At 49.5% G+C, this 19,232-nt stretch overlaps 1 protein-coding gene across 1 annotated transcript in view; it reads right to left on the bottom strand.

Moving 5' to 3' along the window:
- LOC146195678 (LIM/homeobox protein Lhx1-like) overlaps positions 1–19,232 on the bottom strand; it is a 196,223-nt gene that overhangs the window by 8,038 nt on the left and 168,953 nt on the right. The window contains exon 5 of the mRNA XM_084597875.1: positions 11,877–12,069. Coding sequence (XP_084454001.1) covers positions 11,877–12,069 — 193 coding nt within the window. The remainder of the gene's footprint in view (positions 1–11,876; positions 12,070–19,232) is intronic.

Here is a 19,232-nt window from a genome sequence, read left to right as displayed (position 1 = left end):
CGAGACATAGTATTCTACATAGTGAGATATATAGTTACAAGAAGCGCGGGTGCGTATATAACGGCGACCACTCAGTATCTGGACGTGGTATTCATGGCCACACATTGAGGGAGAACTCAAGGGAATGCTGAAGGTTCCCTATTTAATGGTCATCGCATTTGAAAGGCTGATATCTGGAGGCAGATCAGCTTATATACAACAAACCTCTTACTCTGTCCGTCAACACGCAGAGCGTACTGACAGCCCAAGGAATGTCGTCATCGCTGGACGCGTACAACGAATGCCTCGACGGTCGGCCATGCCATGAGAATACGCGTATGCGTGAGACGGCGTCGCCGGATCGACCGCGCCTTTGAAATTCGGGTCGACTGTACTTCGAGGACACTGCGCTCGGAAGAGCGCGTGCCCACTCCCCACGTGTGACACGCGTCGCGACGTCGCGCCGACGAGTGGCCGTCATTGAGGCCACGCGGCCGGCAGCGCGGCAAGGCCTTGGCACCATCTATACGCGGCAAATGCGCAGTTCGGCTGCGATGCTAAGCAGACACACGCGAACATGCACACAACATGCATGTTCGCCGAAAACATCATCGTAACCACGATAGCGTGGTTTTATTACTAGATATTTTCATAGTGAAATCAAGTGTGTATGCGACAGTGATAGGACACTATTCCTGTTTTCTTGTGCGCTTGTCTGTGTGCGTGAGGGGGGGGGAGCCAACAATCACCGAAATCGACGAGGTCGCAATTGTTAATTTGTGTTGTTCGTCAGTGGAGATATTAGTCATTCAATAATTATTTTAAAACTGGCATACAATTGGTTAGAATGTGAATTATTGCCCAGCCTATGCCATTAGGGTGCAATGCTGGCTAGCCATCACAGTAAATCGAACAATATTGAACAAAATATTGCAATATGTATACACTGTTGGCAGGCCGCCATGACAGGCGGGTCACTATTGACCAATATATGCCAAGATTTATTTATAGCTGACAAGACAACCATAATGGCCGGACAATATTAATCAATTTATGCCATTATATGTGCAATGCTGGCCAGCCATCAAAGCTCATTACACAATGTTGACCACTATAAACAAAGATATATGCAATGTTGGGATGCCACCAAAGCTGGTGGGGCAATATTGACCGATGCACGCCAAGATATATTCAATGTTAATAAGACAACCATAATGGCCGGACAATATTAACCAAGCTATGCCATATGTCCAATGCTGGTTAGCCATCACAGTCCATCAAACAATATTGACCACTATAAGCCGATCTGTATACATTGTTGGCTGGCCAGCATGACTGTCAGAACAATATTGACCAATGCATGCCAATATATATTCAATGTTGACAAGACAGCCATATTGGCAGAACATTATTGCCCAACCTATACATGATATGTGCAATGCTGGCCAGCCATCAAGGCTCATTAGACAATATCGACCAGTAGAAACCAAGATATTACAATATTAGGTAGCCGCCAAAGTTGGTTGGGCATTATTGACCACTGTATGCCTAGATAAATTCAATATTGTGAAGCCGTTGTTATTGACCGGACAATATTTACCAGGTTATACCATGGTGTGGAAGATATTGGCAAACCATTGTAGCTGGTTGGCCAATAATGCCCAGGTTGTGTCATTGTGTATACAATAAGGGCAAGCTGTTCAATATGCATGGGAATTAGTGACCGCGTTTAGCCGGTTGAATGCCAATAACGGATATGGGTGAAGTTCACTGGGCCAATAATGATTATGTTATAGCACGGCTGCACATTATTGGTAGCTAATTGGCACCATTGGGCCACTTGTGGGCTAGTAATCCCCAATCAATCCCCAATATTGGGCCGATGGCTGGTGCTGCCTGGGGTAGGAGAAATTAGAGGGTCTCTTAGATGTGTCTTAAAAGGGGAATGGCGAAAGCCTACCCTCCACTCCTATCATATTTGCCTCTTATCGTTTGCCTCTTATCGGCGTTCGTTGCAGTGCTACACATAATTATAATTTGTTTACAGGAAAGGAAAAGCTCTTATCGGTCACGCTTTCTTCGGCAAGTGTGAGTTTGGACGTTACACCATCGCTCCTGTCGCGTGGCGTTCCTTGGAGCGCGTTCGTGTGGAATTGCAGATGGCAGGAACGCTGGACAAGGAAAACGCATCTGGCGGAATCTCGCGCAGGATAGGTGGCGTTGACAGATCTCGCGCACGGGATTTCGTTCCATGAGCCTAGAAAGGCTTTCGCCTTAAAAAATAACCATATGCCGCTAGCGGGACGCCACCGAAGACCGTATAAAAGGAGTGGTCTTGATACCCTACATTATGTATTCATACGCTCACGCTTTGAATACATTCAGTTGTTAGTGCTCGTGTTGTGTCTACTTCCTTGTCCCGCGTCTCCTGCGCTATTTTCTTCTACCATGTATCCACGAATTATATAATATCGAAGACAGCGATGATGGCAACGAAGGCTCCTGCGATGATCCGTCGAGTGCGCCAGCAAATATCTCCCGTCTTTTGTTTTCTTCAGTATATTTTACGGAGACTGCTGTATTTCACCAACAAGATTATTCATGAACGTTCTCATACCTGGCGGAAACATGCATGTGACAATGACAACCATATAGCCGCAAAAAAGGAAGATTAAAATCCTATTATCCAGAACATCATAACAAAAATTACAAACTGATCATCCATTCCCTTGCTGTCGGCGATCACTGTGCATATGGCGATGCGTGCTAGAGTACAATATGAAATTCTGGCCGCATCTTTATGTTTGTTTCTAGACTCTACAGAGAGAAATCTCTATGATCCAATGTTAAGAAGCATTGACAATGCTGACTGATCCCAACTTCCCGCAAGTGGTATATCGGGACATGCGCCTCCATACCGGGTTAACAATACGGAGTAACCAGCTCGTAAGAATGTCACAACAGGCGCAGCCCGCATGTAGTACATCTTGCCGCAGCAGCACGCACGGGTCACCTTCAGGTGACCCACGCGTGCATATCTTATACGCGACAGTCTATCAAGGCAATGCTGGAACAGGGAAGCCCCTGGTTGTCAGCGTGACCTACGACCTCCGCCTAGATGAAGCGGTCAGAAAGGCACGACTCCGCGGGAGGGCTCCGGTCGGTTAACCAACCTCCTCGACCCGTCCTGTCCTTTCTTCTCCTTCTGTCCTTCATAGTGTTTAGTGTCCATCCAAATTGTATTTACCTTTTGGCCCCTCGCCCCCCTTTTGTGCGCTCAATAGTCGCGCCCCCGGAGCACCTCCCCCCATGTCTCCCCCGGGGGCGCCTACGACGAGGTGTTTTCGCCTGTTTTCTCGCGAATTGTTCTTGTCACAAGCATAGTACACGCTCTCGCCAGGGCGAACCGTGGATTCGATGGGGCGCGAGAAAACAAGAGTCTGTCGGCGGACACCCGCCGACACCGGAGGTGCAGCACCAGCGCACCGAGCGCGCGTTACTGAGCGGGTCAATGCATGCACGGCCGCTCTTATTCGAGTCGGAGGAGAGGCCTATGTGATGGAGCAGGTCGGCTGAGCGGCCGCGTCCCGCTCCTCCATCAAACGCCACCGTAGACGCAGCAGCGAACGCGTAGCAGCCAGAAGCACAGTATAGTAGCGGCAGTCGTCCTATCGGCCGCAGCTCTCGAAGTCCTGGAGCGCGCGGCGACTCGGCGCTCTTGCGGGCCGCGCCGCGGTGATCCGTCAACGTCATCCCGTCGGCGTCGTTGCTGCCGCCGAGGTCGCCACCGCTGCTGGCTGTTGAGGCTCTCGCCTTCCTTCCCGCGCCTGTGACGTGCGCGCGCGCCGAGCGACCGACGGGGCTGACGCGTTTTCGTTTCGCCTCCTCGGCTTTCTTCGTTCTGCGCCGGCCGCGCGCGTGCATCGCCGAAGTGGTGCGGAGCGTTCCTTCGCGCTCCCGCGGTCCTCCTCAGTCTACGCGCTCCTGCTTGTGTTAGACATGCCGCCAGCCGTGGCTCTCGTGGTGGTGGTGGTGACTATGGTTTATTTTTGGGGAGGGGGTACTGGTCACGTCTTATGTTGGCCATCTTTGTGGCATCACTCTTGGTGACCAGGGGGAAGGGGAAGTTGGGTTTAGGGGAAGGTTGGGGAGGGGAAGTGGCTCTCGTACACAGCATCGTATCTCGCTTCCTTGCCGCTAAAGCTCTCTCTCTCTCTTCCTCACGCTTCATTCTCTCCGCTTCCGAGCTCGCGCGCGCTTGATTGAGGCCGCGGCGACGGAGGCGAGTCGGGAGGAGTCCTGAGCGCGGGCCTGTCGGCTCCAGAGAAGACGAACACAAGCTGTCGAACCGACGGGTACTGCCGCTGCGTTTGCCGTCGCCTTTTTGTTCGGCGTTTCTTCGCTTCACGCTCGGCATTGAGTTGGCTCTTTTCTTCCTCGGGAGTCGGCCCTCAGCAAGACAGAGCTCTCCTTTGTTCACTGCTGTCAGGAGGAAAACAAATCCTGGGGCGAATAGCGATTCCCATCTTTCTTGCCACTCCACCGCGCCTTCCTATAGCCGCGGAGAGCCGTCGGAAACTCGCTGCCGACTCCGCAAAGCCACCCAACATGCATGCAAAGAGTCTAATACACATACAGCCATATACACGGGCCATACAGAGTAAGCCTGGCGCTGAACGGAATCTTCCATGTTTCTGGGAAGGAGATTATATAAGTCTCCTCGGCCAAATTCTTCAGCCCTAATCCTGTGCCGGAAGAGCAGCGGAAAGCCATATGTGCACCCGACACCCAACCGCTCCGTAGGCCGTCACGAGCCGAGGGACGATGTAGATGGAAGGCGAGGGTGCACCTCATGGAGGCGGAAGAAATCAGGGCGCACCCGGTGCACTGGGAGAATATGTCAACGCAAGACCATTCGAAATTCGCCTTCAGCGAACCACACAGCTTTTACAAGAAGGTTAACCAAAAATAAAATAAAAAATCAACAGCGGGGCTTTGAGATTTATAGACGGCTTTGTCAGCGTTGCAATAAAAATATAATTGAATGTAGCTTTCTGAAATTTCGACAATGAGGCTTCCGTCGGTGCATTGGCGAGAAGAATTTCGCCCACCGCGGGCGTCGTAAAGTGCACCTCTCGGCGTATCGCAAACTCTATTAACCTACGAGTAGTTGCTGCTGGACTAGTTCGCTTCGCTTCATAATTATTTAAATTTAATGGTAAAAAAAAAAAACAGACAAAATACATAAGGAGGCAGCTAGACAAAACGCAATCGTCTCGCCGCCTCGTCTCGTCGCCTCGTCTCGTCGCCTCCCTATGTGTTTTATTTAATCAGTATTAATCACAAGACGCGCCACCGCCTGGCGCACCTTTAACGTGCGAACACTGCAACGCAGGCGGGACACAGTCCATCGCGTGACAGGTGGTCTCCGGAGTGACGTGTGGTGATTGACACCGCTTCGCAGCGCGTGCTTTCGAAAACGGTGCGCGGTGCACGACATTCGTTGAGCCGCAGCGCAAAGAGAAGCCCGGTTTCGAAAATTTTAGAAATCGATATGGTTATTACGAAGATCGGCTATAAATCCCCTATTACTTTTAAGCACCTGAGTCTAATAGCTAAAAGGAAACTATAATCAGCTACCCGGCTTGCTTCATAGCATGATTACCTTTTTTTATGTTAGCCAGCACTGCATGGTACGTATAGCATCGTTGATGAAGTCAGCTAAATAATTGAAGAGTCCATTTTAAAAAAATATGGGTCTTCGCTTAAACGCCAGGTATAAAGCCAATAGCCGTCTTAACGAAACTCCTGATTTAACGAAGATATCTTGATCCCTCCCTGAGACGCCCATATGGTCCAATGCTTTGAATAACTGGAAATAACGAGACGAGTTTCGCAATCTGTTCCAATTTACGAACCTTTCTTTCAAAAAATATTCAGATGAAAATGTTAATTTTTTTACCACTTTGTAGAGAACCCGCAAAAATTCGTTGGTTCCCACTCAACGGTAACGCATCTCGGAGTGAGTGCATCACGGAACGCCTTCTTTCCACTTTTACAAAACTACGCCGTGCGAAAATAGATTTATTCAATTCATCAAATATGGCGGGTGATGTTGTGAACATGTCCTTTACCTGCTGCGGAAGTTTGCTGGAACAAGCGAGGTGACGAAAGACGTGCTGAAGCTTGACGCACTTTAAGTTAAAGAGGAAGTCGTGGGGTCATTGCTTGCGAAGCGCACGCAAGAAAATATCGCAGACCTCTTTGCACGTGGATAAAGTGTAGTCCCCTGGAGCTCTTCTTGTTGGGGTAACATTTCTTTCATTTCTTTTCATGCGTATTATAGTGGCGTCGGTTGGCACCGCGAGCCGCAACTGCAATTTCTGAGCAATCGAGCTTTGCCAACATGATGCCGCTGTAACTTTGTGGACGCCACTACACCATATAATCAAATGTACCGAATTAACTAGGTGATCGAGAAATGCCTCACCCAGTTTAACGAAGTTCCCGATTTAACGAAATAATTTTTATATACCAAAGTTTCGCTTTAGTACGGGTTGACTATACTTCTCCACTGATCGCGGGTCCCTTTGAAATTGTTGTCCTTCCGAAATATACCGCAGTGGAAAGCAAGGGCTCGCACTCGCCAGGCAGGTGAGTTCCGAGGGACCCAGATGCTATGGATACCCAGAATCGGGGACGACCTGAGACGCCGTGGTCAGGGAGCGAGACCAGCCGACCGATGAGGACAGCACCCGGGAGTATACAGTCGTTCGTTAGACGCCAAAGCGGGGGTGTCGGAGGGGTCCTCCGTTGCGACGCCTCGACGCGCCACCTCATTAATTCCCCTCCTGTGCACACTCTCCTCCTCATCCCGTCCCGATGAATTATCCCCGCGTGAGCAAGCCGCGGCGGCGCTGGGGCAGGAGGACAGCACGCCTTCGGCGTCGTGCCAAGCGGCGCGTATCCCGCCCACCCCGCCTTCTCCGCTCCCCGGGGACGGGCGAGACGAGTCGAGGAGCACAATGGGTCCACAAGGAGAGCCCGAGGCGCGAGATCCCCTCTTCCTCAATGTCGGCCGCGAATACCGGAAGCTGTGACCGCACTGCATGCAGGGCGCAGGTGTCCTTCGCTCATCAGCTGTGGAAATGAGCGAAGAACCGTCCGCGCATTGGCGGCGACGGTGATGGCTTTCACGGTGAAGCGCATTGGCAAGAATTTCGAGGCGAAAGGACAGTTGGGCAAACGACAGCTCTTCTTGGTAACGCTTCTTTTGACTCATGTTTCGTCTTTTCAGTGCGCTTTGCCAGTCTGTAAAACGCGAGTCACCTATAGCTCTCATGGATATAGGTTCTGTTCCGACAGCGTTAAGCGTGAACCAGCATCAAGTGAGAGCGATGGCGCTAAAATGCCAGCTGTGCTGCGGTATGCCTGAGGCGCAACCGTACCTATGCCATACCTACCACGGAAGCTAAGCTATCTATAGGCGACCCCATCCCCATCTAACGTGCACGTCAGGTTAGAGGTTCCCGCACTATTCTAGCTCTTTTTTATTATTCGCAACGGAAGAGGTGTGGGATTTTTCCAGTTGAGTATATAGGTAAGTTATGGACAAGCGGGTTTTATCAGATTAAGAGGACAAAGCCACAAGAGGATAAAACTAACACAAAGCCTTCATCCAAGAGCAAACAGTATAGCGTGCATACACGTATACAGGCGCATCTGCGACAAATGGGGGAAACTCAGTTCCGTCTTTGAAGGGCCAGAATAGATAGCGTGAACGACCAGCGTGTATATACTGACACCGTATATAAAAACGACGCCTCCTAAAAGAAAAAAAAAAAAGGCGATGTCACCAATAATGGTAACCTTCATGCTTCGTGTGCGCTGCATCAGAGAGATTGTATATGCAAAGATTATTCTGCAAGGGATCTGAATTTTGAATGGACTGACATGCGTTTCTTCAAGCAGTTACTGACCCGGAAACACCAAAATTGGTGACGTAATGGACTGATGTCGACAAAATCACGTCCAAGTGTACCTTTCGTGGCTTCTTGGCTTCCTCCAGATGGCATTCACAGTTAATTTTTTTGTCGCATTTTGCTGCACATTTCAAATTTGAGAAGCTAGCAGAAAGCCTCAACCTATAGGGAAACAAAGGAAGAGTATGGCACAAAGTAGCAGCAAGGGGAGGGTTGAGGGCGATCGCCCGTAGCCACAGATAGTCGGAGGGTTTGCCTGCGGCATCGCCCCGTGGGTCGTTTCTGTCTCTCTCCCTCTCTCTGCTTTTTATTTAGTGTAGGTGGTAGTGGCGGGCAACGTTTACGTACGTGGATACATACGCGGTGAGGGTCCCCGGACGAGCTGCCGTACGTGCGGGAGTTGTCGGTGGTGCGCGCACGCTCCGTTGGTTCCCACCGCGCGAGACGTCCCCGGGGAAACCCGCGCGACCGGCCCGAACGCGTGGCGCTCTTTTGGGGAGCGCGGGAATCGCGCCGTATACGGGCTCGATTAAAGCCCGCTCCCCTGTCTGTCTCTTCTGCAGCGTCGAACCTCGAGGAGGAATTGCCCCGCAGTAGCATCGTTTAGTCCATTGTCTCGGGGCACCTCGCGGGAAAGCACATCACTCCCGCCGCGGTGCGCGCGTTCGGCGTGCTTGCGCAGGTGCACGAATAGACGGGTATAGGGAGCGGATACGGCCCTGCAGTAGCAAGTAGCCTCCCTCCCTTTCCCTTCACTACAGCGGTGCGGTGGCCAGCCTGAATTATTGCGCACACGGGGGAGAAGGGCAACGGAATGGGGACTGCTCGTTTCGAGTTTTGCTCTGCGGGTTTTCGCGCACGCGTGGTATGAAGGGGCCGAATTAAACGATGCCACGCACCTCCTGCTGGAATGACGATGCAGTTAAGAGAAACGGGTGTCACGCTTCGAGAAACAGCCCCACGAAGGGGACAAGGACCGAAATTATTTCAGCTTTGACGATGTATGCGTGAAATCGAAGCGTAATGACAGACGCCTGCAGAGCCCATTTTAACCTAAGTCGTCGGGTTCCGCATCGGCCAAGTGCTACGCACTGGCAAAAAAAATGAAGGGAAGTATGGGAAATGATTTTTGCAGAATAGCAATGTCTTATCGTTTGTAAGCAGTGCTTTTAGGCATCAATGACTACTTGAGTGCAGTGGGGAAGAAAATGTATGCATCACGACGCGCTGATATGAGCAACTCGTATATAGTCAAAACCTGCTATAACAAAGTCGTTTATAACGAAATAACGGTTATAACGAAGGGGTAGTCAGTCCCCTTGTGGGGTCCAATGGAGGCGCGTGCATTTTGTGTTTTGGCTTTCCAAAGTAAAATTTTGGTGGTGGAACAAACCTGCAATGACTCCGCACTAGCCATTTCGTACTGAATATGTCGATTTCTAATGGCGTCGAGCCCTTCCGTATAAATTCAAAATGGCGAATCGAAATGTCGATCGCTGCATAAACTGCTGTAATGAGCACCGCGCAAAACACGAGGAAAACTTAACGCCGCTTTAAACAGGGCCTGAATACGGCGCGCTTATATTAACTATTCGCATGCAACGTGGTTTGATGCTGCAGGCGTTTTTTTCCTCGCCGAATAATGTTTACCTCGAACGCAGAAAGATGCATTGTTGATGGGTACACGTGGCACGCTGCGCCATGCTGCGCCGCAAGAGTTCAAGGTCGTTGGCTTTCCCTCGATCTCTAGCATGACCCACAATGAGTGCATAAACGGTTCCCTGCGCAGTGCAACTTGCAGCATGGTCCTATGGTTAGAACCAACTGACAGTATGCTCAACATTCATGCTAATAATCACCACCCCCCTCCCTTGTTCCATAAGCGCAAAATGATTTCTATTAACCAGAAAGCATCCATCATCATTGTCTTATCATTTAGACAGGCACATGCATTCGCCACTATACAATTCCGTTATGCGGTGAAGCATCATTGTGTCTCGAGCGTTCTCGATTGTGCGGCAAAGCCAATCAAGATGAACGTATTCGTGACAAAATTGTCGCTGCGCCCTCTCTTCTACAGAAGTCCTTGTCGAGTTGAAAACCTACGAAAAAGAAGTGAATATCCTGAATATGCCTTTCCGGACCCTTGTGCGACATTACTCTTCAAGATCCGTTCTCGAACTGTTGCTGTGTATGCTGTCAGCGAAAGAAAGGGGCGCGCTGGCAAGTTTGACATACCCCTTCTTTGGCGTACTGCAGTGCTGTGGCCCTGGTTGCACAATGGGTTCGAATCAGGAAAGCGGCGGTCGAAGGCAGGCTTCAGATGAACACAACGGGAATGTTTAGAATAGATAAAGAGTAAAGCTGAGAGCCAGCGCAGCCTAAACAAAGCAGGAGAGGACTGGGTTCATCATTCCCGTAAAATGAAGCCATGTGCTCTTGTCGGTTTCCAAATTTTGCCTGAATGTTCATCTTCATGTAATTAGTACCTAAATGTTTTTCTGTTTTCCCGTTATATTCAATTTAATCCTGTCACCGCCAGCCTCGTGCATCACGCGACCCCGAACAGGCAACCTAGATTGGACAACGTCAATAGAAGTCACCCATATCCGGTCCTGCGGCCCGTATTCAAGGCTCCCGTAACGCATATCACCGATGTAAAAATGTCAGCTATGTCGCCATTAGTATACGTACTGCTACAGGTGAGCCTCTTGGCGGGCCATAATTGTAACCATGGTCGCGTAGCACTATAACGAAGAAATCACATGATTATTCTGTTATAAAGGGGCTCAAGTGGCTGGCCGGTTCCTCGGCGGCAACCCAATTTTCTCGCAAGAAACCAGCGATTAAACCGGTGGGCTCGACATAGTTAAAAAAAAAATTAGCTTCGTCAAGTAGCAGTATAACATACAACCGCCGCGTCAAGGATGCGAATCAGGGACCACATTCTCACTCGTACAGTAGCTTCGCCCTCCAGGAAACCGTGTATTACTGAACTTCAGAACACTTTAATTAGTTTTGAGCGTTTGGAACTGGAGAGGGGAAGAGAGGCAGGTGAAATGTCCGCGAAGTGGATCAGCTATATCGAACTGCGCTTTCAGAACCCTTATATACCGATGTTTGAAATTATTCAAGACAGGAGAAACTTAAAAAAAATTGCGAAATATTTCAGTGCAGTATTCGCAGGTTGATATAGTGATAGCTCGGAGATTACTATACGCTTCAAAGTGCAACTGAAATGTGATAAATTACAAAAATTGGTCAATCAACTTCCTTTTGAATTAAGTTACGTGACTAAACTGTGAAGTCAAAGGCTGCCAAAATCCAAGGCGAGCCCTGTTATATTTTTATTTTTATTTTACAACAGGCATCGCGGTGTGCGGTAACGAACATAAAAAAAAAAATGGCTTGAAAGCTCCTAAATTTGTTTTTGTTTTTTCATGCTACATCTTGGATGAAACACAACCGCAGTTTACGTCATTCACGACATAGATGACGTATATTCCTGTGGCGGTACAAAACGCAGCGGTGCAATTTTAGCAACATGCACTACGGCAGAGTTTCGTTAGTGTGCTCTCTGTTTTCCATGTTTGATATTTCGAACCAGAGTACCAATTCAAAAATTTCAGAAATTCGTGTCTCCTGATTTTTTAAGGCCATCAATTGCACCATATAATTTTGTACCCCAAACCAGAAATTGAAAAGCTTCATGAATAATCAACGGCATCTTTTATTGCAATTTACCATGCAAAAAAAAAAAAAAAAAAAAAAAAACGCATTACCGTAGAATCCACCTGCAAGGCTTTCAAAAAATAAACATGAATCGAATAATTTGAAACACCCCGTAGATGTACGAGTACACGCCCAGCATCGAAATGGCCCGCACACGTAGAAAAGGAGGGCATCATCTCTTACCGGAGAAATAGCCGAAGGCGGAGCTGGGCGGTCCGGGGCCCATCTCTGGCGAGTCGTCGAGCCCGTCGGGCGACATGCCGGGTCGCAGGGAGCGCATCACACGCCGAGGACTGCGGAAGAAGTGGCGCCGCGCGCCGAGCGTGCTCAGTTGCTTCATGCGACGCTCTTTGGAGCGCCGGTTCTGGAACCACACCTGCACAGACGCGGACAGAACACACGTCAACAACGTTTCGTATTACTCGTATAGTATACAGTGAACTCGCGCAATTCCCCCATAGTAAAGTTGACGTCAACGCAAAGCCATCGACAGCCTGCATGCTGCTGTGTTCACTACAGCAGCATTGAGCAGTCTTTCAAACCAGTGGCGCTGGGTAAAGAACGCCATTATTCATCTATCATTTGAATGTATACACGCCTCCGCTAACTGATACGGTTAGGTACCGCACACAGACGTCGCAAGGTAAAGTTGCTCGTTTATCACTTCCTCTTAGACAGCTTTTCATCAGAGATCTAGACCCAGAAAAGGTTTGCATTGTTCGTCCATTATGCGAGTGCACGACCTGTAAGAAAATCATCTCTTCCAACCTCCAATGCTCGCGGAACCAGTTCCGCTGAATCCATCACCACCAGCTGTGTACATACGCAAACGCCGTGAAGGCCGCGTGGCCACAGCGCGGTGAGAGCACGCGAGGCGCGACTACGACTGCAGCTGGCTGCCGCGAAAACCGGAAGGAGCATTCGCCCCGGTTCTTCCGGGCCCGGAAAGAGAGAGGAGAGGAGAAAGAAAGAAGTGTTACGTCACGAGCTAGGCGACAATGGATGTCCGCTGACGGCGGCAATGACCGACGCCCGCAGCATTTTTTACCACCTAGGCCGAGCAGCGGTCGAGACGCAGCAGATAAGGGAGACTGAAGGGACGAGCCATGGGAGGACAGGCGGGAAAGGAACGTAGGACACGTGAGCCATCCCTGGCCGCGTCTCCGGATTAAGGGAGGCTCGCCTGGGGGAGCCCGATAAGGAAGACCCCCGCGATCGCCACCGCGGCGACAGCCTTTGTATGCAGATCTCGGACAGCGAGCCGTGGGGAAACGGGAGCGGAGGGAAAGGGAGAAGAGGAAACTGGGGAGCGTCGAATGTACCAAGCTCGGCTGCCCAGACAAATGCAGTCTCCTGACATCACGTTCTCGGATTTGGCCAGACTTGCGCTTTGTTTCTTACACGTAGGGGGCGAAATATAGTATTTGTAAACGTGTGTGCGCCGTGTCCTTGTAGATAGCGGAGGTCTGATCTCGGGGTCACGTCAAGTGATGGGTGCCACATTGTGGAGCACAACGCGCAACTACAGCGGTGCAGGTCGGAGAAGGTGCCGATAAGTCGATCAAACATTTTGCCGCGCTTCCTTTAGCCTCGCTCCCCGTATAGGTGCGGACATAAGTATAAACTGAGCATACTTTTCCGTTCAAATTAAAATAACGCCTTATGGAATAGACATAAGAAAACAATATCTGTCCAAGTGAAAGGGCATGCGTCGTCTACACCGGTTCGCACATACCCGGAATGCCAGTTTCAATTACTCAACGCGTGAAAAACGGCAGAAGGAAAAAGCGTGCTGCGTTTACTTTTGTCCGCACCGGTACGTCATGATGCCATTCACTGACGTTTGTGTCGTGTGCATACTTCCTCTACGTAAAGCTAGTGCGTATGTGTGTGCGGAGGGGTGGGATAGAGGGGGGGGGGGGGTTTCTCTCCTCGCCTCGTCGCACTACCCATGAGCGCCTTGCGTTCTTCCTAAGTAAAAACGCGGCCGCCGCGTTTCGGTGGCGGCAAAACGCAAGGCGCGCCCGTGTAAAATTCGGTGGCACTGCATGTAAGTGAAAGGGCCGCAGACGATCGAAATTAACCGTAGCCCTACCCTACGGCGTCCCTCATGACCTTCGGACGTTAAACCCCGTAAAACCAAACTATTTACTCCTCCCACTCTCACCGCTCATATGCAATTCCATCTTGCATCCACAAACGTGATTTGAGGCCCACCGACAGATTCGCGGGTAAAGCGGCGGAACATTCCACCCGCGACTGTGCACGGAACAGCTCTTCCTCGCGCAAGGACAGCACAGCTAGTGCATATCTCCGAGTGCACTACAAGTATACACTGGCGCCACGCAGGCGAGCAGTGGGAAGTCTGCAGGACCTGCCACCCTCTAATTACGCGCAGTACGTATATAAGCACAATGTGCCGCATGGCGACAACGCCTACTCGTCGCACAACGGGTCGTGACCACTTCATACATAACACAAAGAACCACAGCACACCCGCCCCTCCCCGATTGGTGGCGGCTGCCAGCTCACCACCCCTCGACCACAACGGTCACCTTCGCTCTGGTGAAGCCCGCTCTGAAGCAGGCAGGGTTATTGTGTTGTCGTCGCTTGCCGCCGTAATAACAGTATTCCATGCTCGGAGGGGGCGGCCACCACACGCCCACCTCTGTGCGTTCCCTGCCGCCGACCTTTTTTTTTCTTTTTTTTTTATATCTGCTTTTTCGCTGCGTCGAAGTACTGCTTCCGCTACGCGATGTTCGGGAAGAGCGGGTATCTCCGTTTTGACCCATGTTCACAGTATATGCACCCCCCCCCCCCCCCCCCGGCCCTCTCTCCTCCTCCGCGCAATACAAGTAAATAGTTTTGGCCCGTCCAAAATAAAAAAAAAAGAGATCGTGGCTACGAGCTTGCTCCATTATTTGAAAAATAACTTAATTCAGTAAAATTTAATCATGAGCAAGTCGTGCGTCTGATAGAATCCAACTCTGCAAAACACCTCCGATGATACGGTGTGCAGTACGTGAGTATAGTGAGTGGCGTTAGCGAAAAAATCAAAGCAATGAATATAAAATGCATGCGTGGTACAAAGTGTGAGTGCACATACTTGTAATGCACGAAAGCAAAGTGTCCCCCCCCCCCCCCCCTTTTCCTGAAATGCTCACTTCCGTCACACTCTGGATATCTTATCCTTTCCGGTTCACGGCCACTATCGAAATTCGAATAGGAAGGCACGAAGCATGACCATGCAACTTGCGATTTATCATTAATTTGGTAATTAAGACCGGGAGGTGGGCGTTTTAGTAAACCATAATCCGCGTTTTCCCGACGGAGCCCGACCAGCTCCCCAGGCGGCGACGAGCAGACCTCGCCGTGCCACTGAACTGCGACCCCTCATCCTGCTTACGTCTTCACCCGCACCGAACCGCATTATATTCCCATTTTTGTTAAAATGCTTGAAGTGAGTCTTTGCAGCACATATAGGCGTCGCCGCGCCAAATAACGGTCCCTTGCTCGAACGTGCTTCTGTCGAAGCTGAGGCACGTCTACACCTACAGTGTGCTTGCGCGTGTTGATGTGTGTATTTGAGAGCATACGTATACCATGGTCGCGCGACCACACGCCCCAATGAATACACAACAGCGCGGTTCAATGTGGAGGGCTTGTGAACGACTGGGTACATGAGACAAACACCACTCGTGACCTCCAACTCTCCTCCCTCCCTTCCAGCTCCCACCCTTGCTTCGGATCTCCAAACAGACCACTGCTTACACACACAGGCCTGCCGCGTTCAGAAGCCCCCGCGGTGAAGAACCGTATTGAAAGCGTCGAGCATAGAGCGGTCAGCGCGAGTTTATTACAAAGCCGGTGGCCCTCCTTTCCTAGTGGCGGTGGTGCGGCGGTCTGTATGAGACGCGCGGTGGCAGTGGCTTCGATGGCGGTCAATAGTTGCGTGCATTGCCGTTAAATGATATGCGGTTTGTCCCCATCATCTAAAGTGAAGAGCATGTCTGGGTGCTGTAAATCACTGCAAAAGGAACTTCAGACAGTTTTTACGTTCTGTTGTAGATGTTAAATTAGCCATGCACATATATATCATAGCACTTAGCCCGTTCACGTTCGGTACGCGACACAGGATGTTCATGTCGCTATAGAGGCTTGAAAAACAAGGAAATGGATAAAGTAACCAGCTCTTCTTGAGCTGTAGAGCTCACAACGAGAGGAAATAGTCTGCTGGTAAATCATCAGCTCCGGAATCGCAGCTTCGGTCCACGGTTAAAAAGCGAGCACTCAAACTCGGAACTTTGTGACCCTTAGAAGAAATGTTAAATGTTCAGTTTTTGAGTGCCTCCAGATTCATATATTAAATAGTAAATGCGACCACTGATTCGGTATGCATGTTAGTGCCGAAGCATCGAATAAATCTTAACATTGGCGGTAGAGTCTAACAGCTGAATCTGCAAAACGCATTCTCTAACTGCGTGGACAAATCCGTTCATTATTATTATTATTATTTGCACCTCATTACTGGCATCATCGAATTGCCGTTCTGTAGGCATCACGCTGCACATGCATTTGGGACGAGTTCGGGCCACTGTGCGTGTCCCGATTCCTTCGTGCTGCACGCAACTATTCGAAATACAGAGTACGGGAAACGTTGTACGTATAGGGACGTCTCAATCGGGTGCCAAGGTGGGCAGTGGTCGTGCTCGCTGGGCGTCCCGCTTTAGCGCCACGCTGACCGCATGGCGGCGCCCTGCGGTTCGCAGTAGTGCGAGGCGGTGTATACGCAAGGGGATGCAACCGCATGTCGTGGAACAGCATATGCGCGTATGCGTATGTGTCCGCGTACAGTACCGGGTAAATGTATACTCTCTCACTGCTTGGCTGACGTGTAATCAGGATACAAAGGAAACGTGCCGCCGGTCGCACGTTCGACGCTGCATTGTTTGTGAGCTCGTATAGCGAGCGCTGAACGTAGACAGGGTGGCATCGGGGCTCCGAGGGAATTGGAAATTGGAGGTTAGTGGCGTCGAAGAAGGGAGGCTTTTCCCCAGCATTCGGGCAGCGCACTTTGTACGCTCTATATAGGCTCCTGCGTGAACACTGGTCGGTCCGACCACGCGATAATTTCCCGCTGAACTGGAAACTATGGTGCAGGTGAAAACTGTAGTCACAAAAACCGGTACGAGTGGCCACGCGGTTCTCGCGGAAAGGAAGACGCTTGAGGCAGCGTCGTTGTGAGAATTCTTTTTCGGGTGCGCGGCGATCAGCTCAGCCAGCTTGTCTGGCAGACGCTTCGAACTGTTATGAATAAGGGCCCAAGTAAAATTCGTTCACATCCTCCTTACAGCCCTCATCCAAAGTGTTTGCATATGCATATAACAAGCGACCAATGGTATCGAAGACTATACTGTGCGGGCACCATCGGATTTGGCGAAATGAACAGCGCACTTCTGTCATCCTGCCCTCAATTCCTCCACGGACAGAGGAACATAAAAAGAACGTAAATGTATTCGCGTGCCATGGAACCATATGTGCATGCATTCCAAGCAGCCGGAGTTGGAACCAGAGAAGAAAAATTCTCCCAACCAAGCTGAGGCGCCCAGACAGTTTTCCTACGTCAGCCCTTCAGACATCATACAAGCACACCATGCAGTAGTAGCGGTATAGACGAGCTCATGATTTAACCTGGGAAAGAGTGAAGACGTCGGCCTGGCGAACTTATATAAAGAGCACAAATTCCTTGCGGCTTGTTTTTCTTTTCCTTGCACCTGCAATGATGTTGTTTAAACAATCAGAAACGTTGTCGACTCTTCTTTTAGGCATAAAAAAAAAAAAAAAAAAGCGCCCACTCGATTCCAGTACGCTGGTTTAGAACGACGTCGGAAGCGCTTGATCCCTAGACGAGTTAATTAACTCGGCTGTCTCTGCGTGCGGAAAGCGGTCCAGGCCTCCCAGTGGCTCGACGCGTGCGGATTGATTGCAAGCGACACCCGCATTTCCTGCTCCCTATTCCAAGGTCTGCCGCGCCGGCACTCGTCTATAGCTTCTAAAGTTAATCCCGCAGAAGCGTGTCCGTCTTGCATACAGTTAGACGCGCCGAGATAAACGAAAAAGAATACACGGACGAGATACTCATATAGTGTAGTTTCCGGAATATTGTTCGCACACGGTATATATAGCCCACATGGCTAAACTGGAATGTGGCTTTATTAAACATTTGGCGAGAGAACCATCTTGTCCCTTCTTCTTCCTTCTCTTCTTACCTTATGCTTATCTCATTCCTACGTTGGCTTGCCCTGGCTTGGCGCCCAGGTGGACGTCTGGCGCCAAGCCGTAACTATAACTGGTTTCAGTTAATCTATTACTATACTATTACGACCAGCCATTACGAATCCTCGCCGACTAAAAAAACAAAACAAAAATCACATTCATAGCATCTGTCACGTGCTACAATTGGACTCGTTTCCAGGATCTTTTACTCTCACTAGGCATAAAGGAGCAAAAATAAGAAAATTCTATTGCATGTATCTTCTTGTTAGTGATACTGATACGTAAGACATTACATGATGTATGTGGATATCGCCTCGTGGTTTTCGCTTATGAGAGATAAATGAAATATCATTTCAATTCAATTTCAATTCAATTTAATTCATTTAATTATTAATAGTAATATTAATAACATTTATTATTATTAATTATTTTAATTTACTTTCTCAATATAATTATTCTTTTTTAATTTTTCTCATGTTTCGGTTTCAGCAGCCGAGCGATAGATGGCGTCAAAAAGTATTCTCGCAATTAAAATGTGAGGGATGAAAAAATTGCCACGTAATCGCTTCTTCACTTGGTATCCCTGTTTTGGGGGTAGGCTGCATGACTTTAGTCTTATAGTGAATTAAGACGGCGAAGGAGTGATTACAATATAGAAGTTCCAATGCAATACTACGACAGCCAACACGAGACCTTGGGTGGCCGCTGCTACGCCGCGAAGAGGCGTAGCTACGGTCTCCTAATAAAAAAAATCAGTCTGCCATGACATTTGAATTCACGTAACCCCTAATCCCTATATGGGAGGGTATTATCAGAATCAGCCGGCTAGAACCGTTTGCATTCTCGTTACCCCTACGTCACGCAGGCACGTCCATACGGCTTGGTTGAAGCGTGACTTTATATGTGGGCTGGCTCTCGCGTCATACCCTTTAGGGATGAGCTCAAGTGTCCCCAATAATTTAGCACCTTTCACTGATAGGGCGTGATAGGGGAATAATGTAGCAGCCAAAAGGAGCGCCTGTAATGCGTAACGTGTGTTGCTTTTCTTTAATGAAGAACTAAATGACGAATAGCATTCTTCGCCAGAACTGCCGGTAAACACTCGTTTAAAAAGTGAACTCTGCAACTGCGAGCAAAGTATTCACCACAAAAGGAAACTAAAACAAAGCAACGTACCACTGATAATCAAGTTCGATAGGATATGTTACAATCTGCAGCGGTGTAAAGTAAAACGTGGAATAGTCGGTGTCTCTAGGCGCTCTG

Source organism: Amblyomma maculatum, chromosome 3 (genome assembly GCF_055883805.1).
Source record: "Amblyomma maculatum isolate TAMU_Amacu chromosome 3, ASM5588380v1, whole genome shotgun sequence".
Taxonomy (NCBI): Eukaryota; Metazoa; Arthropoda; class Arachnida; order Ixodida; family Ixodidae; genus Amblyomma; species Amblyomma maculatum.
Note: the sequence above shows the minus strand (reverse complement) of the source record. Positions and strands in the feature narration are given on the sequence as shown.